General features: G+C 55.2%; 6 protein-coding genes across 6 annotated transcripts; 4 read left to right on the top strand and 2 right to left on the bottom strand.

Annotated features, from left to right (window-relative positions):
* Positions 1–538: 538 nt before the first annotated feature.
* On the top strand, positions 539–4,527 carry MONBRDRAFT_10254 (uncharacterized protein; the record flags this gene model as incomplete). Its single annotated transcript, XM_001748042.1, has 3 exons — positions 539–723; positions 1,359–1,680; positions 1,828–4,527. The coding sequence occupies 3 exons, from the start codon at positions 539–541 to the stop codon at positions 4,525–4,527; spliced, it is 3,207 nt and encodes a 1,068-aa protein (XP_001748094.1).
* Positions 4,528–5,183: 656 nt separating this feature from the next.
* MONBRDRAFT_27572 (uncharacterized protein) lies at positions 5,184–8,704 on the top strand (the record flags this gene model as incomplete). Its single annotated transcript, XM_001748041.1, has 8 exons — positions 5,184–5,330; positions 5,419–5,508; positions 5,604–5,699; positions 5,838–6,299; positions 6,439–7,269; positions 7,336–7,824; positions 7,858–7,974; positions 8,606–8,704. 8 exons carry the CDS (start codon positions 5,184–5,186, stop codon positions 8,702–8,704), a joined length of 2,331 nt encoding a protein of 776 aa, XP_001748093.1.
* A 399-nt stretch (positions 8,705–9,103) lies between these two features.
* On the bottom strand, positions 9,104–14,493 carry MONBRDRAFT_33491 (uncharacterized protein; the record flags this gene model as incomplete). The annotated part of the gene is made up of 17 exons (XM_001747964.1): positions 9,104–9,340; positions 9,451–9,581; positions 9,647–9,865; positions 10,190–10,329; positions 10,446–10,523; positions 10,625–10,737; positions 10,867–10,968; positions 11,095–11,152; positions 11,468–11,828; positions 11,945–12,177; positions 12,266–12,654; positions 12,770–12,996; positions 13,112–13,652; positions 13,780–13,863; positions 13,959–14,054; positions 14,143–14,238; positions 14,371–14,493. 17 exons carry the CDS (start codon positions 14,491–14,493, stop codon positions 9,104–9,106), a joined length of 3,228 nt encoding a protein of 1,075 aa, XP_001748016.1.
* Positions 14,494–14,992: 499 nt separating this feature from the next.
* Positions 14,993–18,397, bottom strand: MONBRDRAFT_33490 (uncharacterized protein; the record flags this gene model as incomplete). Its single annotated transcript, XM_001747963.1, has 12 exons — positions 14,993–15,295; positions 15,457–15,633; positions 15,752–15,885; positions 16,042–16,232; positions 16,362–16,508; positions 16,603–16,721; positions 16,821–17,011; positions 17,129–17,483; positions 17,595–17,773; positions 17,916–17,984; positions 18,100–18,210; positions 18,334–18,397. 12 exons carry the CDS (start codon positions 18,395–18,397, stop codon positions 14,993–14,995), a joined length of 2,040 nt encoding a protein of 679 aa, XP_001748015.1.
* A 379-nt stretch (positions 18,398–18,776) lies between these two features.
* Positions 18,777–19,439, top strand: MONBRDRAFT_27569 (uncharacterized protein; the record flags this gene model as incomplete). Its single annotated transcript, XM_001748040.1, has 2 exons — positions 18,777–18,865; positions 19,208–19,439. 2 exons carry the CDS (start codon positions 18,777–18,779, stop codon positions 19,437–19,439), a joined length of 321 nt encoding a protein of 106 aa, XP_001748092.1.
* A 24-nt stretch (positions 19,440–19,463) lies between these two features.
* On the top strand, positions 19,464–23,053 carry MONBRDRAFT_38097 (uncharacterized protein; the record flags this gene model as incomplete). Its single annotated transcript, XM_001748039.1, has 10 exons — positions 19,464–19,577; positions 19,681–19,808; positions 19,885–19,999; positions 20,164–20,249; positions 20,341–20,422; positions 20,553–20,719; positions 20,874–21,078; positions 22,057–22,155; positions 22,250–22,309; positions 22,468–23,053. The coding sequence occupies 10 exons, from the start codon at positions 19,464–19,466 to the stop codon at positions 22,957–22,959; spliced, it is 1,548 nt and encodes a 515-aa protein (XP_001748091.1). The 3' UTR covers positions 22,960–23,053.
* Between the last annotated feature and the right edge of the window lie 344 nt (positions 23,054–23,397).

Genomic DNA, 23,397 nt, shown 5'->3' with positions numbered 1-23,397 from the left:
CACTGCCATTTAGTAACCCCCTCTAAGCGATACACTGATTTATATCACACTTTGACTTGAAGATAGTCCATAGTGTGTTATCAGTTACACTTGTAGAGCGACCCCCAAGCAACGCGATAAACAAAACACAACACGCACCCCATCATTTGTCTGACAACGCAAACCAGCATAAGCACATAAGCATAAACTGCTTCTTTTCGAAAAAAAAAAAATTTGGCGGTGGCGCGCAAATTTTTTTTATTTTTTTTGATTTTTTTTTTGTCATTTTCGTCGTCTGCTGGTGTGACCGGGGGCGGTGACCGCCTACCACATTGTTGTTGTGTTTGATCAATCAGAGGACGATCAAACTGTATGCTAGCCGGGTGAGGGTGGGCGGGAATGGTGTTGCAGGGGGACTCTTATCGCCACGAGTTGACCCTAGCGTGAGCACGATCGCGGCGGAGCCGCTGAGAAGCACTCGTGTGGTTTGGTTCCGAGCAGCAGGACGGCATTGATTGCTAACCATGGCTACGGTCTTTGCGTAAGTTCGAGTCGAGCCATGGGCTTGCTTGTGGTTCTCACAACCGTGCTCACGCACGCGCTTGCCATCTACGTTCAGTTCCCAAGAGTCGACCGGCTCGCCGGCACCGCAGAGACCCGCGTCCGCACGTCCAGCTGCTGGCACCCACACCCCGACCCGGCCAGCCAGCCACCAGCTTTCTGCAACAGCGCCAGGAGCCGAGTGTATGTTCCCTGCATATTTGCTTTGCCTCAACGCCAGCCGGCGGCGTGACCCAGACTCCACTCGCCTGACAGCCTTTGCTGTGTCTGGGCTGGCTGGATATACCCTTCATCGCAGCCTCCGCACCAATTGCGGCCAGACCGCAACGTATTCGACGTAGTCTGTCTGCGCGCAACGAAACTGCCGTCTCGGCTGACCGCCGTACTCGTTCTGCCACCATCCACGCCACATCATCACCCTATGCCCAAGCCCCTCGCGTGAGCGCTTTGCTATTTGACTGTTTTTCATGTTTGATGCTCGACCACGGCCCGCATTTTCTGTTTCATGTTTGCTGATTGCTCATGTATGGCGCCATCGACTTAGATGCCACGCGCCTGGAGCGCCCGTAGCCCTGCACGACCCAACCGATCTGCCACCACAAACACTGTTTCGCCGAGCTCTCCCGTGCCGGCACGCGTGCTTGCGACACGAGACACGCTCGGGCCCGATACATATGCACGCTATGGCCTGTACGTTTTGTCACCACGGTTGAACGCCCGGCACAGAAGTCCGATCCTGTACCCGTTTTGTGGGCTCCAGCTGGCCCAGTTTCACGCCAGCGTGCCTACGCCATGTGACGCTCCCTTGCTTCATTCAGGTTGATTGTTCGCCTTGCGCGACCAGGGCCAGCTGACCGGGCTCGCTTGGCTCTGCGGTACACCATTGTACAGCAAGATCCTGACAAGCACCGAGATTTTGTCCTCTTCGATGACATTATTCCCAATCAATCCACTGTGCGCTTGCGGCTTCGTCTGGGTTTGGCCCGCCTAGCCGTGGTCGTGCGTTGCCAGGGCATGGTTCAGGATCGCTGGAGTACGTGCTGCCCCTTCAAGTATGCCGTTGGCTCTCGGCTTGGTGGTCGACGAGGCCACTTTGTTGTTGAAGGCTTGGAGGGCATGCAACCTTGCCCGTCTTGCCAGGTACATTGAAAACACGGCATTCGGCGCTTTACAGCGTCCAACTTTCTCACACAAGTCTCATCTTTCAGACGACGCATTTGCTGTCCACGTGGTCCCTCACTCTCATGCTCCTCCTGCTGCAATGCGCACCGCGCGTCGTTTGAGTAGCTTGCCTTGGTGACGCATCAGTTGCCTGAGGACCCGGATGCAGAGGAGGTACTGTCGACTATCCATCGTGTGCGCTCGGCCATACACCCACCATCCGCATCAGAGGCGCTGATCTCTGAATCCAAGTCAGCCACAACCTCGCCACGCATGCAAGTTGGTGGATTCATGTTTGAAGCCCCTGCGAATATACCCACCGACCCCCCGCCAAATGACGACGACGATGACTGGGAGGCCATCTCCGATGACGACGACGGGCAGGTCCATGATGCAAATGCCACATTGGAGCGCCCACTGCGCCCGATCTCGGCTCGACCCCCAGTGAGTTTAGGCACCACTCGACGACGCGAGCGCACACTTCGAGAGGATGCGGTTCCCACGACCGTGACGCCTTCATCTTCAAGCCACGGCCGCGTTTGGAGCGCAGACGCTGTCGTGACCTTGCGTAAAGCTCCATCAGTGAACGTGGCACGGCCAGCCACGGCTACCTTTGACACCTTGCAAACGCGTTTTGAGCAGATTGATCGTTTGCGTCGTGGCATGTTGCAACCTCCAGGGTCAGCAATGCGCACGTCTTTGGGTCGTGAGACATCACGTTCCACGGGATCCAGTGATCGCAGCGGTGGAATGGGCAATGGCGCGGGCCTGGATCCCTATGCCAGCGTCACGCCCGAAATGGAGGCACGCGCAGCGGCGCTTCCTCCCCGTGCGCCGCGAGCACTCAACAGGCCAATTTTTTCGGCGCCCCCAAAGATGCTGTCGCCCTCCCCGGCCTCAAATTCCAGGGCATCGCCTGGTGCCAACCCTGATGGCCAACCCGTTCCAAAGTCGACGCACGTGGGTGACCCTGAAACCACAGTGTCAAGTACGCCTATGCCCGCAGCCTCAGTTGCACTGAATGCTCAGGCGCCCGGCATGTCCACTTGCTCGGAACAGCTGGTGTCGCCATCAGCAACATCCGGCCATGCAGAGACGCTTGTGTCACCCGCAGCCATGTCCGGCGGCGTGAAGGCGACTGCTGAAGCAAGCTCAGCCCCAATTGTATTATCCCACGCGATGCCCATGACAAACGTCGCCGAGTTTCCACTTGTTGAGCAGGCAGATCGAACCTCGCTGGAAACGGCACAAAATCATGGTTCTGCAGCCACGGAAGAAGGATCGATGAACGCCGCTGCTGCAGATCCCAACCCGATCGCACCTGCAGCGCAGCACTCAGAGCTAGCTGCAAAAAGGGAATCTGCCACCATCAATGAAGCGGCTGCGACCATGGAGATGGCCGCCGTACCAGAGCCGCCCGCTGTACCAGAGATGGCCGCCGTACCAGAGCCGCCCGCTGTACCAGAGATGGCCGCCGAACCAGAGCCGCCCGCCAAATCAGAGCCAACATCTAATGTTGAAACAGAGCTTGGCGCAGAAGCAACGTTGGCCACCAGGCCGTCACCTGCTGCGCCATTGCCAGATGAAACCGGATCGGAGGACGAGCTCGATAGTGCGGCGCCAGGCGAGGCAATGGCACTGGTGGCACGTCTCAGCCGAGCTTCCTTCGGCGGTGAAGCCGCTTTTATGGCAGCAGCCATGGGCGAAGCACCTTCTGACACGGACTCTGAAGAGGAGCGCGAGCGAAGAAGCAGCTTTCTCAACCGCAGCCTCGACAGCGCAAACGTTCAACAGGCCCGGCGGCACTCGGCACCTCTTGCAATTGTAGCCAGGCTGAGTCGCGCTTCCTTTGGTGACGTGGAAGACATGGGTCAGGGTTTAGCAGGTATGGACCCGGCTCTGGACGCGAGCATGGACAGCGACGGCAGCGAAGAGGACCAGGAGGCGCCGTCTTCACGACCTTCCACTGCCCCTGCGCCGCTTGCGGTGGTAGCGCGGCTGAGTCGTGCATCCTTTGGCGATTTTGAGGACCTCGGTGGTCCGAGCGCGTCGCCACCAGCACCGGCTGCAGACGACCGACGACTGGAGATGACACGGGACGAGAACTTGGGTGCCACTTCCCCGCCACTGGCCATGGTGGCACGAATGAGCCGTACCTCTTTTGATGGCACGCTGATGGCCGATACGGGCGCCGCCTTGTTGGCTGCGGCCAAGGCCGCGGCCGCAGACATGTCCGACGACGAGGCAAGTGACGGCGAGCAAACACCTCTGCCCAGTCGCGGTCGCGTAGAATCCAAGCCTGTGGCAGATCATCCAAACAATTTCTTGGCGCGTCGTGCCTCAGAAGAGGACATCGTCCCCGTGGATGCTTCAGACGGGGCCACGGCAGTTTGGGAAACGACGCGCTCGCCATCACCTTTGCAGGATGACCCAGTGCCCGAGCCCCGGGCCCACACACCGATTCAGCCACCGCGAAGTGGACATCCCTTTGCCCGCCGACTCAGCGTGCCGACCATTCAAGAGGTGGAAATTGAATCAGATAGCATGCTATCCAGCGGCGTGCTGCGCCAGATCACGCGTGATGTTGATGGCTATTACAGTGGTGACTACGCGGGCGAGGCCGGTGAAGAAACAACACCATCCGAGGCTGATCTTGTGCAGCAGGCAGTTGCTTCAGACATGGTTGAGGAGGGAGCAGAGAAGTTGGACCTCAACGAGCTTTTTGATTCGAGTGACGATGAGCCGCCCATGGGCGATGTGGCCCCGGTCAGTTCGCTTCTTCGCATCGTTACTTTTGGTGCTCCAACTGCCAAGTTTCAAGCTTAAACTGTATCTCATCAACCTCATCAATTCCATGTGCATGACCTCACTCCCTCTCCCATCTAGCCGGCTTTGAGTCTGGCATCTCTGCAAGAGCTACACCGCGTGCTGTTCTCCGGTCGCGGTAGCGACACACCCGCACCATGACCCCTTGCATCTTTTGGATTTCTCCCTTAGTTAGTTTCCTGCGCATACCTGAATAACTTTGTAGAGAAAACCTATTCTGTAATCTATTTAAAATTCCACAAAGTGCAATTGTCACACAACCCGCGATCCCGCAGAAGCTGTTGTCTCACACACAAGCTACAGCCGTTGACACACACACACACACACACACACACACACACACACACACACACACACACACACACACACACACACACACACACACACACACACACACACACACACACACACACACACACACACACACACACACAATTCATTTTGTTGTTTACTTTCCGTTCCCTTCTCTCTCTTCCTCTCTCACAACAAACGGCAGCGGCAAGGTGAGACCTTTGGTGTGCCTTTCGAGCTTGCACTGGGATGAGGGAATGCAATTGCCAAAGTCGCGCAGCGCCTTGGATTGTAATGGGTACAGAGGCTTTACGCTCGACTCATCCGTGTCGGCTATGCACTTGGGTGTATTTGTCTAGAGCACCATGCTGAGGACTCCTTCTCGGGCTTGGGGCCTGGTGCTGGCCTTTTGGGTGGCCTTGGCAGCCGCACAGGAGGCGCAGACTTCTTCCTACTTTCGTGCTACCGGCTCTAATGGCGGATTTGAGATTGGCGCCGCTGGCTCGGTCCAGGTGCGCCGTTTTTGTTTTTGGGCCAAACGCTGGTTTCGCTCAAGTTTGAGGACACTGCTCAACTTTGGCATGCGGCTGAACCTCTCAGGTGACGACGACCAGGGAGAAAATCACAGTAGGTGAGACCATTGAATTTAAGACGGCTCAATCAACTATCAACATGACTGCGCTACTCCAGGTGGGCACGCGAATCGATCATTCTCTTTCGGCACTCACCCTTGACTGTGCTATTATCTCATTGCGAACTGCTCCGAATGGCATGCTCATGGCCAGGCGCTGACTATGCTCCGCCAAGAGAACTCAAATATCAATGCGACTGTATCTGCCATTCGTGCCAACACCACCCGCACCAAGCAGCGCGCGATGCAGGTTGGTTTACAATGCCAATAAAACGACCGGATCCGCCTGGCTCAGTGCCCAGCCCTTGCATCGCCTCATCACCTCGCCGATTCTTTTCATGTGCCTGGGTATATGTTTGCGCTGCGGCCGTGTCCGTGTCTGACATAGCTCACCAACATGATGACGGCCAACGCGACAAGTGCCAGCATCGCTCTCAGTTCTATGAATGACAAGGCGACGGCCGCCGCTGGCGTAGTGGCCAGTTTGCGCAGCCAGTACGAACAAGCCGTGGCCACGTACGCCGGTTCGAGCCAGGGCAGCGATGTCACCATTCAAACCCTTGTGACAAGTTTCGACAATCTACAAACTCGCAAGCGTAGCCTGTACAATTCCACGCTGTCTGCCATTGCTGCGGAGCAGATTCCAATTGCTGCACAACAAGAGATGCTGACTCGCCACTTGGGCGCGCTCCGCGAACAGATTCAAGACAAGCTGGACCAGCTTATGGCCATGAGCGCCCAGGCTGGCCAAGGCCTCACAGCTGCCACTGATGCTTGCAATGAAGCCGCGGCGGATGGGCTGGCCACCGTAACGGCTGCTGCCAACAACATCTCCATGCTGGCCTCGGAGGTACGCACTAGAACCCATAAACCATGCGCTTGCCTCCAACCCCTCTTCACAGATATTTTTCCGCGCCATTATTTTTACACTGACTTGCCACCTCTCGTGGTCTGCCCACCACACGTGCGTCGGTCGCCTGGCAATGTAGGTGCGGGCCGTTATTCCGCAAGCACTTCCGGCCGTGCAGAATGCATCGGCTCAGCTCAACAACGACTATGAGGATCTGATTGATTTCTTGTCTGGAAACTACGACAGCTTTGCGAGTGGATACGAGCAACTGCGTGCCCTCATCAATGCTCGCTATGGTACCATGAGCCAAACCATTATTGCCCCATCCGAACTTGGTACAAACGACAATTTTGGTCGTGCCATTGCCACCTACGGCAACACCATGGCCGTAGCTGCCGCGGGCTTTTCGAGCCGATACATCACCAACGTGGGTGCTGTTTTCATCATTGACTTTGACGAAAGTGATCAATCATTCTCCGTACGCCAAATCATCGAGGGCCCTTACTACGGCTCGGCCACGACCCTATTTGCCAACGATGTGGCCCTGTACGGAGATACGCTGGTTGTTGGCGCGCCTTACGACGATGAGAATCTGACCAATGCCGGTGCTGCCTACGTCTACCGTCTCAACGCTAGCAATCTCTTTGAGCTCGAGGTCAAGCTCAGCGCGCCAGATCAAGAGGCCTCCGACTACTTTGGTCGTAGTGTGGCCATTTCAGACCGCTTCCTGGCCATTGGAGCGCCTTACGCTGATGATGAGACGGACGATGGCACCCTGTCAGACAACACCGGGGTGGTCTACTTGTATCAGCGTTCCAACGCCAGCCAGAGCTTCAGCTCACCTCCAATGAGGTTGTTCGACACAGAGGCAAACTCGTACGACTACTTGGGTTTGGGCATCGATAGCATTGCCATCAACGGCAATTTCATCGTGCTTGGCGCCTACGCTGCCAAAGATGAAACAACGGGGGTCAGTCAAGGCCAAGTTTTGATTTTCAGATACTATCCTGCATATGATGCCGTGCGTTTCTTCCAGCGCGTCGTCGGTTCGACAGTCGAGGCCTATGATTACTTTGGAGCCTCCGTGGACCTGGGGATCACGAGCACAGGTACACACTTTCTGGCCGTGGGAGCCTACGGTGATGATGGAGAGACCACGACAATTTCAACTCAGGGTGCAGTGTATATCTTCCAGTCGGATGGGCGGTCCGAGTTTACCGAGGTCACGACGCTGCGCCGCGCTGATGCGTCTTCCTCTGACTACTTTGGCTACCAGCTGGCTTTCAACAACGACGCCACCTCCCTGGCTGTCACCACTCGCTTCGAGGATGTGAGCTCTGCTACCAATGCGGGAGGCATCTCGACCTATGCGCGCGACGCATCTGGCACTTGGGGGTTGGTCTCGCATATTGTGGCTGAAGACGCCTCCACCTCGGACTACTTTGGACAGGATGTCGCGTACGCCGATGACTACTTGGCTGTCGGAGCTTATTTGGGCGATAAGGCCGCCAGCAATGGTGGCCAGGTCTATACTCTCTTCAACCGCAACGTCGTTTAGACCTTGTCGTGGACCTTCGTGTGTGTGTGTGTGTGTGTGTGTGTGTGTGTGTGTGTGTGTGTGTGTGTGTGTGTGTGTGTGTGTGTGTGTGTGTGTGTGTGTGTGTGCATGTGTAAGGTTATTTTTTTTCTGGGTCAGTGTTGAATGGCTTTGCCCTTTGTGTGAGGCATACTCATTATCCCAAACCGCTCTGCTCGCCCAATGGAGACGGTCTGCCTGTTGATCCATGCTTGAGATTTGAAATTCCTCAATTTCCCACCGTCCATTGGTTTCCATTACTGCGGTTCATTGTCGTAGCCAATGGCGATTCCATGCGTCCCTTGAATGGCCTTGGTGACCGGTGTTTCGCCCAGACGTTGGTCCAGACCTTGGAAAGTTCGCTCCGCGAGCGTGCGCGCTATGAGGGGATAAGGGCATTAACACATGCACATCAGATAGATCAGCTTGGAGTTACAGACGGCATGGCATTCAACCAAAGGCATGAAACATACCGCCCCCACTGGGCAAAATGGCTCCTCCGTTGGCACGCACAGCAACTGCGCCCAGTCCTTGATCCCCATCTAGAAGAGCAATCATTGGAAGCGGGCTCAATGAGTATATCCGGCCCATCTGGCATTCTTTCAAATGGCTGGCCATACCGCGATCAGCCGCCCGCGACAAGTACGACTGCGAAAGTAGAGAAAATTGCGGCTCTGCCATGGCTGGCGCATCTTCCATTTCCTGCAAATCTTCATGAATGGCTAAATAGGGTAGCGTTGCACAAGAAAAACCAAACAAGGCACGTGACGACAAGAGGCAATGTGCACTGCACAAAGCGATAGGAGCCCCCACGAGCATCCAGATCTGAATGCCACGAACATTGAACAATGGTTTCAAACTGGAGTTCATAATGGCCGTCCCAGTCGCGGTGCGCTGCGCAGGCCAGCTCCAGCTCAAAGGGCGTGACGACGGGCTTGAAAAACTCGGTCGAGTCAAGCTAGCCCGAGAAAAAAAAGGGGGCTGGTGAGGAAAGACAAAGACACCGGTGGGACACAACTGATGGTGGATCATGTGCAAACGCAGCACAGCAACCAAAGCCGCGCACAAACCAATGTCGTTTCCGGACACGCAATCAGAACGTATGCATCCACTTCAGTAAAGTTTGCAAGCTTGGCTGGGTTAATCTTGCCCATTAAAAAGGTGTAAAATTGCTTCTCTGCTGCGGTGCACAGCTTCTTGACGCTCTCCAGCAGGGTCATGTAGTGTGCTACGCCCAGAGTCCCACAGATGATGCCCACCGTCTGAGCTTCTTTGGCCTTTTGCACCATGAAATAGCTAGCGCACGAGCAGGTGAGGTCTGTGAAGCCTTGTCATCAGCCTTTATGAAGCTTGGTGGGGAATAACATGATGCAGACATGTTGCAATCGTACCGACGCATGAGTGCCTTGTTGGTACGCAAAAATTGCTCTGTGCAGGCATTTGTCGTTGGGTCAAAGTTGAACACCTAATTTTTCAAGCAAAACACAAGCGGTCAAAGAGCCAAAAAGCGCCATCATTAAGCAGTCGATAAATTGTACGCCAGCGGCACATGAGACAGTGGGCAACAAAACGCACGCGTTGTTGATTGTAGAGCATGAGGAAGCTGCGAAGAAATGGAACGTCGGGTGCTGTGCAGTTGAGGCAGGCCAGAGTGAGGAAGCAGAGGACATTGTAACAGGGATGCAAAACGTGGGGTGCGGGCAAGACTAACCACCGACATAGAGAACCACCGTGTCTTCCCCCAGGCTTGAGCTCGCCGGAAGATTGGCACGGCCAAACTGCAGGCGCTTTTGCTCGGTCTCGATGGCCGAGCGAGCACTGACTGCGGCTGGAATAGGTGCCGGCTCGCGCGAGGGATCATCAATCTCCTCGCTCTCTTCGGGCTCATCGACAAGGGTTAATGCCTCTTCCGTTGTGGAATCGGTGTCATGGGCTGAGGCCTTGGGCATCGTGGAACAGCTACCACAAGTAGCCGCGGCCGCGGCAGCATCTGTAGATTTGGGGTTGCAAGGTGTACTTGACTCACAGGCCCCAGAGCTGCCGCAACAGGAAGCCAGGGATGTGGCGTTTGCTTCGTTTTGTTCAGGCTGCAACGGCACTGAAGCCATGTAGCTGGGGTCAACACGAGCGCAATGAACTGTGCCATAAATCTCTTGCAGTGACTCCGCAAGCTCCTCTACCAAGTGGGCACACAAGATTTAATGCCCCGCGCCCGACAAGGAGAGAGGGTTTACTCGAGGTGTGGACAGTAAAACTCCCTAAGCATGGGCTCGGGTGCTGCAACACTGGGACATGATCATCTGTGTGGACGCACCGGCTGCATGTGCATATTCGACGGCGGTCAACAGGAGCAGGTTTAGTTGCTTGTCGACGGTTTTCGCGATGATCTGTTGTGCGACGCCCACGTTCACCGGACAACGACCAAAGGCATACAGTGCCGGGATTTTTGTGGTTCTGCATCGTGGGGTGGCATCAAACCGGCAGCCAAAGGACCAACGAACAGGGGATCAACAATCTGACCAGCCTCAAAATGTCACGCAAATTTCAAATCGGGGGCATGAGTCGCAGACCTGGAGAGGCAACTGTGGCCGAAATGGATGATGAGGTCGGCTCCAGCATGTTCAGCAGCGACCTCGTCCACACAACACCTGGAAGATGGAGAGGCGAAGTGCCGCATGAAGAAAAAAAAAGATGAGTTTTCCGCCGCGTCGGCAAAGATGGAGAGAGGCATGTGCATTCGAACACGTACTCGCCAAAGGATGTGTCCCCCAGGAGAAAAAGTGAAGCTTCTGTGCGTTCGCGCAGCGCATCATATACCCGTCCGGCAAACGACAGCAAATGGTCTGGGAATTGCAAGGCAACCTGTAGAGCCGTGCCCAATCCGATCAAGCGACCAAGAAGACACGTGGTGATGTTCGGAGTACAAAAGGTCAAGTTGAACCGATGACAGGAAGCAAAGAGGAGGAGGGGGAGCGGAAGGGGGACTCGTACGCGGTGAAAAGGCTCGGCTCGGATGGCTGCCGCACACCGCTCAATCTCAAAGCGCTCCTCTAGCGTCGCACTTGCCAGCTGCTCGGGCGCCTCGACAACAACCTGTCACCCAGACCACCAAACAACACCACTCAATCAGCCCAACCTCACACGACGGCCTCGCTGAGACCCCTAGCAACATGACCCAAGCCAACTGATGTACAAACGTCACCTGCACCTCAAACCCACCTCGCGCTGCAAAACCTCCTCCCCGGTCGGGGCCAAGACCGGGGCCTGCGTCAGCTCGCTCGCCATGTGTGTGTGTGTGTGTGTGTGTGTGTGTGTGTGTGTGTATTGGGGGGCAAGCAAGAGAGAAAAAAAAAAGAAGCAACAAGTGGTTATAGTGTTACATGTACAATCATTGCATGCATTACTGTTTCTGCGTTTTCTATTGTGGCATCTACATCTACTGTCAAGATCACGACGAGAAGGACGATCACGATGATGATGATGATGATGATGATGATGATGATGATGACGGCTCAATTCGAGGCAAAAGACCGAAAAACGTAAAACGCAACGAAAACGTGCGGGCTGTGGCAGCTAAGAAGTGTAGACATACACCGAGCCAGCGTTGAAAGCAACGTCATCGTTGTAAGGCTCAGAGACGACGTAGTATGCTTCACCATAGCCCACAGTGCGGCCAAAGTAGCCCGAGGAGCTGGGGCTGGTGGCAAAGATCTGCTTGAGTTCGGTCCAGCCAGTGGAAGAGTAGGAGAAAAGGTATGCAGATCCAGCGTTCGAATACGAGGTTGAGCCCGAGACGTCGAACATATCAGCCCCAATAACGGCGGTCGTGGCGTCCTTGGACAGGGACAAGGAGCGACCAAAGTAAGCCCCCGATTGTGAGACCGAAGGCCGGGCCACAGCCGTCTGGCGAATGGTCGTTGAGCCCGGAGCAATCTCGAAAAAGTAAACAGCACCTGTCAGACAACGAAAAAAGTGCCACCATCATCATGATGATCGCGTGAGGACGAAATCAAGGAACTGCAGACTAGCCCCAAAAGAACAAGGCGGGAAGGGCATTGGCAAGACAAACCGCTTGATGAAACATATGACCCTGAAGAGGACGTATCATCGCCATAGGCACCGGCGGCCATCACGATTGTGCCATCGGCACGTCGAGAAAGAGCCAGGGCATGACCGAAATAGTCGTAGGATGTGCGAGTCGGGGCGATGCGACCAAAAAAGGTCCATTTGCCCGTCTTGCGATAGAACATGAAGACTTCACCGTGTGCTGAACCCCCACCATTGCTGCTATCCTCGGCATTCCTACGGTTCAGTCAAGTTGGTGAGCACCGCGACGTACCGGGCACAAGGCCAGGGAGGCGGTCGGTGCCAAGCGACTAGAGAAACCAACCGTGCGCCAGCGGCAATCCAATCGCCGTGCGCGGCTACGGCATCCGGCCCATAACCGAGAAAATCACTGACATCGCCGGGGAAAAAAGCGTGGGTCTCTGTAAAGGCGCCACTGCTGCCGCGCTGGAAGATGATCACGCCACCAGCCGACGACGATGTGTTCTCGGCGAGCGGCGCTGAAGCGACAATGTAATCATCGCCAATGGCCACGCTGTAGCCAAGAAAGTCACTGGTTGATGGGTCGCTGTAGGTCAGCGTTTGGCTCAAATTCCATTGACCCCCTTGCAAAGTATAAACAAAGACAGCACCCGAACTTGACAGGCTGGCTCCGCTGGAAGTCCGGCCCAAATCGGAATAAGGAGCGCCAATGACCAGGAGGTCGTCTTCAATCTAAACAGGTACCACAGAATTAGCAAGAAAATAAAACAAAAGAGGGGGGGGAGACATGAAGCAGACCAATAATATCCCAGACGCGTCTGTCTTCTGCAAACACTCCCAGGCGTACCGCGACGTCAAACCCATAGTAGGAATTGGTGTCCGTAGCAGGATAGACCAAATGCTGCACGGAAGAATTGTCAATACCGACAAAGCCAGCAGCATAGACATACACGGCACCAGAGCTGCCCTCGCCGTAGGCGCCCACGGCCATCCACTCGCTTGAGCAGGAGACGGCGGCGCCGTAGAGAGTGGTCGATTCGACGGTTGTTGGGTAGAATTGTGAGATGGTGGCGGCTGGAATGGGGGAGAAGAACCAACCGATATGATGCAGAAATGCATGAGATGCAACCCAAAGGCAGAAACCAAGACCATCCAACGCAAATTCATCCAGCAGGTTGCGAAAACGTACGGGACAAGTATTGGCGCACCACCGTTCGAAACTGGGTGAGGAGCATGTTGAGCGGCGGCACGGAGTTGACAACCAACTCACGAAGATCGGCATCCATGTTGGCAAACATGGCCCGGTTCGCACCTACAACGTTGGACGCAATGGGTGCTATGGCCAGGGTGCTTTGAAGGGCCTGGATGATGGCTGTGGAGCTGTTGACCGCAGCAGCGGTGGCAGTATCCACGTCTGCCTTGCAGGCGGTCGAGGCCGGTGAAATGCGTGACAGCTCCTCTTCAAACCAGTTGTAAGAAGCACTCATGACCTGAGTCAATGACTGATTGGCCGTGTTGATGGTGTTCATCGTGTTGTCATTGACGGCGGATGCGCCCGCAAAAGCGCTGGTGATGTTGTCGGTAAAGGCGTAAGTGGCATCGTCGTTCAGCTTGGCGGTGGCATTGGCCAGCGCATCAGCGATATCAGTCAAATCAGCCGTGGTCGTGTTGACGGCACCGCTGATCTCCGATTGCACCTGCGTCAAGTTGCCCTGCAGATAACCGCTGGTCTGTGGTGGCATGACGCAGGAGGACTGGTTGAGCGAACGCCAGACACACCTCCGGCCTCAAAGGGCAGAGACCTCTTGGCAAGGGCAAGCAGAACGGAGATTCAGGTTGCTCGAGAATGGCTCGCACCTGGTTAATCATAGCGCTTGCGTCTTGCAGGGACGCTGTGGTGTTGGCGGTATGCATGTTGAAAGAATCAATAACGTCTTCAGCCTGGAACGCAAGAAATGAAGTGATGAGCGCTCGCATGCGCTCGGCCTTAAGTCCAGTGGCAGGTGCAGAGCAGAGGGAAAGCAGACAAGTCTCACCATTTGCTGCGCAGCAGGCAGCTTGTCGGCAGCAAGCTGCAGGGCGGCGACGATGTTGCGGAGAATGATCTGGTTGCTCTCGAGCTCGGCCAATTGCTGTGAAACGCCGCCGACTGTGATGAGAAACTGGCTGGATGCGCGCTACGAGCTTTCAACCTCACACGATGTCCAAGCTCAGACTTACGGTTGCGACGACATCCACATCAAAAAACGTGTTGGCATCGGTGAGTTGAATCTTGCCGGCCGAGGCCGACAACTTGACGTCATGATCGGCATCCAGCTAATTAACCGTTGTAGTCATGGGCCAACAAAGAGCGCAGTGCAAGCGATGAGAAGATTTGAGGGGAGCGCAAACGGACCGGCGCCTGGCCCGGGCGACGCACGCCAACAACGACTTGGTGCAGAGACAGACCGTCAGAGTATCGGCGGTGAACAAGAGGTCGTCGCCGTTGCGAGTGACTTGCGGCTTGGCCACCACCAGGCTACCCGCCAACGCGAGCACCACGACCGCAACAGCGCACACACGCAGGCCCATCATGACCTGGCTTTACAAATGCAGCCCAAGCGCACAAGCTATCAGTTGTCCCAGGTAGCAAAGGCCCCAAAACGATGTGCTGCCGTCTCTTCTTGATGCGAAACTGCAACTGCCGTTTTTCGCCATCCAGCTCAAAAGATAAACACAACGCGTCCGACCATTTCTGCGACAATAACTCGATGCACCGCTTCACAGAATGGTTACTTACAGTGAATACTTTGCTGCAACTTCTGCTTTATCAGCTACAACAAGTAGAACCAGCCCACCGCCGCAGGGTGTGGTGATATCAAGGACGGCAAAGCGACAAGCTGGGCGGTACGTGTGGTGGGTGGGAGTTTGTCTCGAGATGTGTGGCTTGGTGGCAAGCGCGGGGTGTGTGATTTATGAATCTCGTGGGAGACTAAGAGACTGGTATAAAATTGACATCCTCCTCCATTTTAACACTAAGAAACACGAGAATATGCTTGCTTTGCTGCTTCTTCACTTTGCGTGGTGTTCGTTAGGCAGCGTAAGGGCGAGCACCCGGGCGAGCGCGCTCGGCGTCCCATTCCTCGGCAATCTTGGCCTCAACTGCGGTCCAATCAACGTCGACGCGCTCGGCGTACTCAATGAACTTGGGCAAGCTTTCGCGCTGGCCCATGGCCTGGAGATGCTGCTGTCTCAAACCCAAGACTGTGTCAACATGCGTCTTGTGCTTGATGGCCAGGTCCAAGGCTCGATCCCAGCGGCACAGGCTGCAATTCATGTCGATCGCGCGATAAATCAATCCGCTTTGGAGTAACAGGGACTCGGCTTCTTGTGCCTAACACAGCAGGGCGAAAAGTTTATGAGCAACCCTGGAGCAACTGGAATCACTGGCGGGCAAACGGCACGAGGTTCATACTCGCGTTTCCCGCACCGCCCCTCCCCTTCTGAGCACAAAGCCGCGCATAACGCGGCGCAGCAACCCAGCAACATCCAAACCTGGTTTGACAGCAATGCCATTTCGGCATTGCGGGACTCCTCTGTAGGCAAAGATTTGATGTACTGAATCTGTGCAACCTTGTCCACGGCATCCACTGCTGCATATGCAATCTCTGCCGTGGACAGCTGTTTGGCGTGCGTGGCCATAGCAGCCAAGCAACCCCATGCCGAGCGTTCCTATCCCAGGCACCGGCCACAAGTGTGGATCAGCAAAAGGAAACCCCAAAAGAAAACCATTCAGGACCAGAACCATGCCCTAACACGTAATGCACGGGGGAAGGAACGAGGTTCTTACCTTAACGAGCCGAGCCAAGCGCACGGCCTCATTCCACTTGTTCTGCTTGACAAAGCCGTGCAGCATGGCAGCGTAGGATGGAGCCACCAATGTGATCTTGGCCCCGTCGGCGCGGCGCACGAGGCACGAGTTGCCTGAAAAGCGCACAATGGATGGGCGAGAGCCCAATTCGTGCGTCTCCTTGTCAACCCGGACCAGCGGCACCACATCCGGATCCAAGAAACATGCGCTGTTTTTGTTTTACCAAACAAGCTTGTGAGCAGTGCACCGAAAATGCGTGTTCAGCGCACGTGTGCAATTGCCAGCTTGCATCAGTGGCAAAAACAACTCAACATACCTGGGGTACAACCAGGTCGAGAGCTTGCCGTCCAGTAGAGCCACAATCATATGCACGGAACCGTGCCAGGCGACATCCTGAATCATCGAGGCCAGCTTCTCTAGCCGCGGCTGGCTCCGACGCGGCTGACTCAGGTACAAGTCCCTGTTCATAACGTCACGGGGAAGCATACATGGATACAGTGATATCGAAATGAGAAGTCACACATTCAAATCCTGGCATCCACCTCTCTGCTCCGCGAGAAAAAAGTGAGGCATGCAGCAACGCCCGCACCGGTTCTTATCAACGAGGGCCAAGTAGGTAGTACGCCCATCCGCACTTTGCTCCAGCGCCAGCGACGCAATGCCCACACTGTGGGTCACGGGTTTACGAAGCTCCTTGCCCGACTGTACGTCAAAAGTCATAAACTGCTTATCGTCTCTGTCACATTCAAAGCAAAAGCGCAACGCGCACGCGTTGATATGAGATCAGCAAAGCGGGCAATCACAATCGGCCGATATTGCCGGCAACGCACTTGGGATGCACAATCGCGAGCGTGTCGTTGTTTAACGTGATCTGAGCCAGAGTAACGGCCTCTGCTGTCATGTTGGGCACCTTGGGATTGCTCATCAGCCGACCATCCATGCTGTAGACCTGTAGTTGATCGGATAGGTGAGCACGGCATGGACTGGCTTGTCGGACTGGATGATCAATCAAATATAAAGGCGTTTGCGAGGGGAGGCAAAAGCGTACCGCCAAGTTGCCTCCACTATCCACCAAAAGCAGGCAGCTGCTGGCCAGTTTCATCATGACGACCGGGGCCTTGAGCTCCACGGCCAGCGGAGTACTGAAGGTCGCCGTGCGATAAATCAAGCACTGCGATGTGGTGATGGCCACAAGATACTCGCTGGTCAAATCCATCATCACCAGCCGCTCGCGCAGCTCTAAAGGAGGCCAAGCAGAGCGATGCCAATTGAGCAGTGTGGACACGCTCCAATCTCATCAACTCGAGCTGAGCGAGATGCTCAAGATATCCGCCTCAATGGCGAGCAAATACTGACCCAGGACATCGGTGGTGTTTTCCAAAATACGGCGCACAGTGAGTGTGTCCGGGGCACTTTGCGTCACCTCGTAGCGATCATCATTGATGCTATGGCCAACAATGTCAGCCACAAAAACTTGGCCGTCGGCACAAGCCCCCGCAACAGCCGTTCCATCGGGTAACCAGGCCAACTCATAGACCGATCCGCCATCAGTGTTGGCCAACGCAGCCGACCAACCGGCTGCATCGCAGAGCCGCAGCATGTTGTAACCCGCCACTGCAAAGTGTGTGCTGGCAGGGTTGAAGCGCAAGGATGTGATAGGATGTTCATGGACGCTGGACGTGTACAGAACCCGGCCAAGGCTATCCCAGACCTAAGAAGACGGCACAAGAAAACACGGCCCCCCCAAGGCAACTCGACACTCCATCAGGCGTGGCGCCACCAAACGGCTGTTCTGACGATCGTTCAGGTTGAGTGCACAAACCTTGTAGCGGCAATCCTCGCCGCCAGATACGATCTGCCCACTCGTGACCGACCAATCAACCGCCAGGACGATGCCCTCATGGGCCTTCCAGCTCTCGCCCTTGCTTCCAGGGTTCATGGGCTGGACCACCAGCGTCTTGCCGGCACCAAAGACGACGCTATTGCTGCCAGGCCCCCAAGCTGCAGCATGTACGGGCATGCCTATGCAAAGAGCGTCGCGAAAGAGCACAAGTTGCACGTCAAAAACTGGTGCTCTGTGATTCAGCTCGCATTCACAGGGTGTGGTAAAAAAAATGACTCAAAGGTGGAGGAGATGACGTACCGGCTTGAGCCAGCACAGACCGCAGCATGCCGCTGCGAGACCACACTTTGAGCGCACCATCCTCTCCCGCTAAGTATATGTACATGTATGGCATTAATGCACAAGTGGCACAGTGCATCGCGTGCCGGTGGCAGTGCCACAGCAAAAGCATTCACAAGTCGGTTTGGTGGGAGCGTCGACAGACCAGTGAGGCAGGAGCTTGCGTCGCTGCTCCAGCGTACGGTTGTGATGGCCCCTTGATGAGCGTCCACTGTTTTTTCAAAGCGGTTTGTCTTGCCAAAAAGGCGATATTTGCCTGACAAGTACGCCAGCAGCCGAGCGTTAGAGTGGAACACCCTCACAGTACGCCGGCCCTCAAAACTGCTTGAGCAGCCCACTGCACCATGAACACACCCAAAAAAAAAGGTGACACACATACCATCATCTGAGCCGACAATCAGAACATCGCCAGGCTTCTTGCCGACCGTGGGGGCCCACTCCATGCAGGTGGGGAAAAAGTTTTCGCCGCCGTTCACAAGCTACAAGAGTTCCAAAAAGCCCTATGAGTGCCGGCGGCTGGCTGGCTGATTTGAAGCGTAGCCAGCGTTCTTACCTCGCGGGGGCTATTGAGCTCGACATCCCATGTGTGAATCAGGTGGTCATCTCTAGAGTTGGCCAAGAAGGGCCACGGATGCCCAGCCAAGGGGATCCGCAGATTGCAGGCAAGTCCATGAGCACTCAAACCAAGCAGAAGAGCTGACGGCTTGAATGTCGGAATGATAGCCTTACCCTGCCGAGCACAGCTCGCCCCGAGCGTTCCAAGTAACGGTGGTTGCGACATCCCCATGTCGCTGCGCCCGCGAAAGTCGCGTGGAGAGCTTCATGGCTGTATATGGCTCCCGACCACAAGAGTTCGACTCTGGCGCAGAGCAGCCCTCGACAACGACCGTTCCTGCTCTGAACGCCGAAAAGTCTGTCAACGATCAATCGTGCAGAGAGCAGACTCTCAGCTGGATTGCCACACCACCTCTGTCTGACACCAGCTCTGCTCTCCCCGCACACCGCTGACACGGCTGCCCAATCCAAGGACCCCAGCGCCACACAGAGAGACCGACAGACAGACAGACAGACAGACGCGCCGGTCGCTTCAGCTCAAGGCTGTAGCAACGCTGTAGCAACAAAACACCCAAAAAAAAAAAAAAAAAAAAAAAAAAAAGAAAGAGAGAGAAGACCCAAAAAAAAAATTCACAGAAAATTTCTCTCTCATTCTCTCTCTCTCTCTCATCTCTTTTGCTGTCTCTCTTTCTCTTTAGAAAGAACACGCTGTTTCAACGTGTTATTGGAATATACCTTGACGACGGCGAAGTTGGCATTTTCTGCCTTTTGTTCTCTCTCTCTCTCTCTCTCTCTCTCTCTCTCTCTCTCTCTCTCTCTCTCTCTCTCTCTCTCTCTCTCTCTCTCTCTCTCTCTCTCTCTCTCTCTCTCTCTCTCTCTCTCGCTCTCTCTCTCTCTCGCTCTCTCTCTCACCTCATGGATCTGCTCTGATTTCTCGAGCAACCGATCGGCGACATGACGGTGGTGGAGCCTGCGCTGCTGGGCCTGATAGAGGCGCAGGCAGCGTCACAACCTGAACTGCACCATGGTCGGCAGACCATTGTTTACAAGAACGGACATCGCTTCGAGGTAGGCGCCGCTCTGCCGAGCCGAGTTGAACCGAGCCAGCCAGCACGGGGCATGACGAGCAAGCACTGACACCTTGGTTGGTCGGGAACGGAACGTACCACAGGGTGACTGCAGCAATGGTCATTGGCACGGCAAAGGGGTGCTAACGACAGCCGAAGGCCTCATCTACAAGGGTGATTTTGAGGACACGACACTCTCTGGCAAGGGTGCCATCCATTGGCCTGACGGCAGGTTCGAGTTCCCGTTCTCATGCACCAAAACCCGTGACTAAACCGTTGCCCGGTTGGCCTCACCTTCTTTCATGCAGCCTATATGAAGGAGACGTGGAGCGCGGGCGACGCCATGGCCATGGCCGATATAGCGCCGCCGACGGCTCTGTCACATATACGGGTGCTTGGTATCGCGGGGTTCGGCAAGGACAGGTCAGCCATCACTTCCTTGGTTGTCTGCACACAGGCCCTTGTTGAGGCTCGCGACGCATGCCTTCCGCGCGCGCAGAGGAGACCGGTAATGAGCGGGAATACAGCCGCCCGACTCCTTGACGTCTTTGTTTCGTGTGGACCATCTTCTTTCTCAATTCTTGCAGGGCCGCCTCGAGTATGCTGACGGGAGCGTCTATGAGGGCCTGTGGAAGAACAATCAACGAGATGGGCAGGGCCTCATGCGATATAGGTGGGATGAAATTCACCATGCCCATGCTCTCTTCTTGTCCGTTCGTGCTGTGGCCCTGGACTCACAAGGACTTTGACTCGCTACTTGCCAGCTCTGGCGATACATATGATGGTAACTGGGAGAAGAACGTTCGGCACGGGCAAGGCATCATGTACTGGAGCTCTCGCTGTCAGGTCAGGAAATGGGCCGTTTCCTACTTCCGTCGTGCACCTACCCGTCGAGACCACCGAGCTCACGCTCCAGTTGTTCTGACGTGTTCTTCCTCGCTGCTCCTGGCCACTCCCGTGCTTTCTTCTGCCATAGCGATATGCTGGTGACTGGCACCGTGGTCAACCGCACGGCCAGGGCGAGCACATTTGGTTTGCTGGTACCAAAATGGACAGTGCGCCCGTGCACGTAGGCCTCAATTGCTACCGTGGTGCTTTTCTTATGGGCCAGCGCCACGGTGCTGGCGTCTTTCACTTTGCTGAGTAAGCGCCGATATGGACTCGAGATCGCGGCCAGCTCAGTCTTCGTGCCGGCTTTTGTCTGTCGATTGTATTTGTGCGCATCTCGTTGCGGGTTTGCACGGGCTTGCCATTCATGTTGGTCCTATATGCTCCTTCATGCGTGCCCCCGTGGCAGTGGTTCTTTTCTGGAAGGGACCTGGGTTCACAATGAAAAGCATGGCCCAGCAACTCTGCAGTCCCACACGGGTGAAACCGTGGCCGTGGTCTTTGATCGCGATCAGCCTGTCAACGCTTCGAGCCGAGACCTCTTGCAGTCCAAACCCGACTACGTACAGCTTTACGGCCATCTTGACGTTATGGATGAGACTGAAGTGCTTCAGGTTGGCTGCAAGTGCTGACTCCCCATGCCAGCTCAACACGTCTCAATTGTGATAGTCCTCACAGAATAACTTGCCCCCTTTAGCTTGATAATGTTCTGCAGCGCTACGCCGCTCGCCTCCGTGCATTGTACTTTGGCTATGCAAAGGTCCATGCGCATTTGCACTTGGCCCACGTACCTTACGGCATGCTACGCATTTCGGTTTGTGGGTCGCATGCACCCGCCACCCCTGCCTGGGGTTCTGCCTTGACACGCTGGTGTTGGGTGTGCACGTGGCTGACAATAAGACGTGACTGTGTGTATCTCCACAGCTCTTGCACGTGCTAACGGATTGTCAACTCTACCGACACGGCATCTCCGCTGCTCAACTTATGGCTACTTTACGTATGGCTTTTTTCTGGTCTCTGCATAATTAACTTCTTCATCGCTATTCGAGTTGACCTCAACCTGTCGCTGTTTTGGGACTCGCATGGCTCGTAGCAACCCTGGCTGCTCATCAAATAGTGGCCGAGTGTCCCTTGCTTGACCTGATCTTGCCGCAAGATTTCATCAACGTCATTGTGACGCTGGCTCATAAAGTTTACGCTGAGAAGTTTGCCGATCGTACTGGAACCCTGGTTTACTGCCTCGATGAGTTTGTGCGTCACGATTTGGCACAAATCACTGTCCTCCCAGGTGCGCAGTAACAGAGAACGCTCTCCATCACATAACTACGTCTTCTTCCTTTTCGTCAGATGTCTTTCTGCGTTATTTCCCGCCTCAAATGTTTTCCGACGGCGCGCAGATGCCGAAGCGCCGCTCTTGCCAAAGAGTTGGTCACGCGAAGATGTGATGGCACGACTGGAACACGTGGCGGCGGTACGCTTTGCAGGATTTGTCATTGTCTCGCACTGACGGTTTTCCCTCCCATTGAACGAGTGTGGGTTTTGCTTGCATTTCTTACTTCAATGAACACCTGCTGTGCTGTTGACTACCACAGGACCGCCTCGTGTCGGCACAGGCCATTGCTCTGCACCTGCGCACTATCACCAAGGGCGGGCGCCAGCCCAGCCCGCCTGCTGCCAAAGACATTATCCAGGTTGATACTCGACACCTGCCTTGTGACACCCGCCTTTCGCTCGCACATTCTTTTGGTTTTGCCCTGATGAATTTTTGAATTGGCGACACTCCAGACGCTGCGCGTTTATCACCCCTTGTCCCACGATCGAGACAATCTCAGTCTCGACTTCTCGGTAAGTCTCGCCAAGCAGGGGACAGAGACAGAAGAAGTGAATATGAGGCTCACTGCTACATGGATGGCACCCGGTGACGTGGAGAATTGCAGTCGCAAAGCCTCATTGGCGCATGGGTTCTCCTGGACCGTCCCATGTGGTGTTGTACGGCACGGTAGATATCACTCGTCAATGCGCTCATGACACTGCGCACCTGCCTCGACCTGCGAGCGGCAGCTCAGGCAAATATGGTTGAGCAGCAAAGACAAGCCAACATCGAACGCGCTAAAAAGGCTGCCCAGGCTGCTTCAGCTCCCGCCCTGCCGGTGCCTGTTGCCGCGCCGGGCAAGTCGCCCCACTCTGCCGGCTCGTCCGGGTCTGGAAAAATTAGCTCTAGTAGCGGCGAACATGGCAAGAACAAAGCCACCCCCTCAACGACTCAAAACACCACTCCAGCGGCCAGCACGGGCGCAGTGCCCGTGGTGGTGTCCGCTGTGGACACTGACACAAGCTTGGACCATGGCGTACCTTCGGGGCGGGATAGTCCCTGCGAAGTTGAACTCGTTGAGGAAGATCGCTCTGTTTTTGATGCTGAAGCGCTGGACAGGTTTTTGCAGCTGATCATTCCTCCTCCTGCTTCCCCTGAACTCGAAGCCTCAAGAGAAGAATAGCTTGGTGCAAAGTGCCAACACGCTCGACCCGCGTCATCTCCACTTGCGCAGCAACAACAACAGCTTCTGCACACATAATTGACTTTTTATTCCCATCTTTCAGAGCTCAAGCCGCATTGTGCTTGTTTCTGCAGCCTGCCACTGGTTCACTAGTCACATGAATGATCTTTGCTCATGAAGATTTGTTGGACATGAATCTGATGTAAGGTCAGATCGATCAATTATGATACACAAAAGTTGACCAAAACGTTGACCAAATCAGTTGCAGCTTCGAGGGACACTGGAGTGGGATCTCCAAAGCGTCTGAAACCGACCATGCGAAAACATAAAGGAACAACAGCCATAACCTGGCAGCATGCTATTGGTTTGTTTAAATCAAATAGGCCACAATCTTGAGTTTACTATGAACACTTGTGGATCCGGTTCGTCATGCCCAGT

The sequence above is a fragment of the Monosiga brevicollis genome, genomic scaffold, assembly GCF_000002865.3.
Source record: "Monosiga brevicollis MX1 MONBRscaffold_20 genomic scaffold, whole genome shotgun sequence".
NCBI lineage: Eukaryota > Choanoflagellata > Craspedida > Salpingoecidae > Monosiga > Monosiga brevicollis.
Note: the sequence above shows the minus strand (reverse complement) of the source record. Positions and strands in the feature narration are given on the sequence as shown.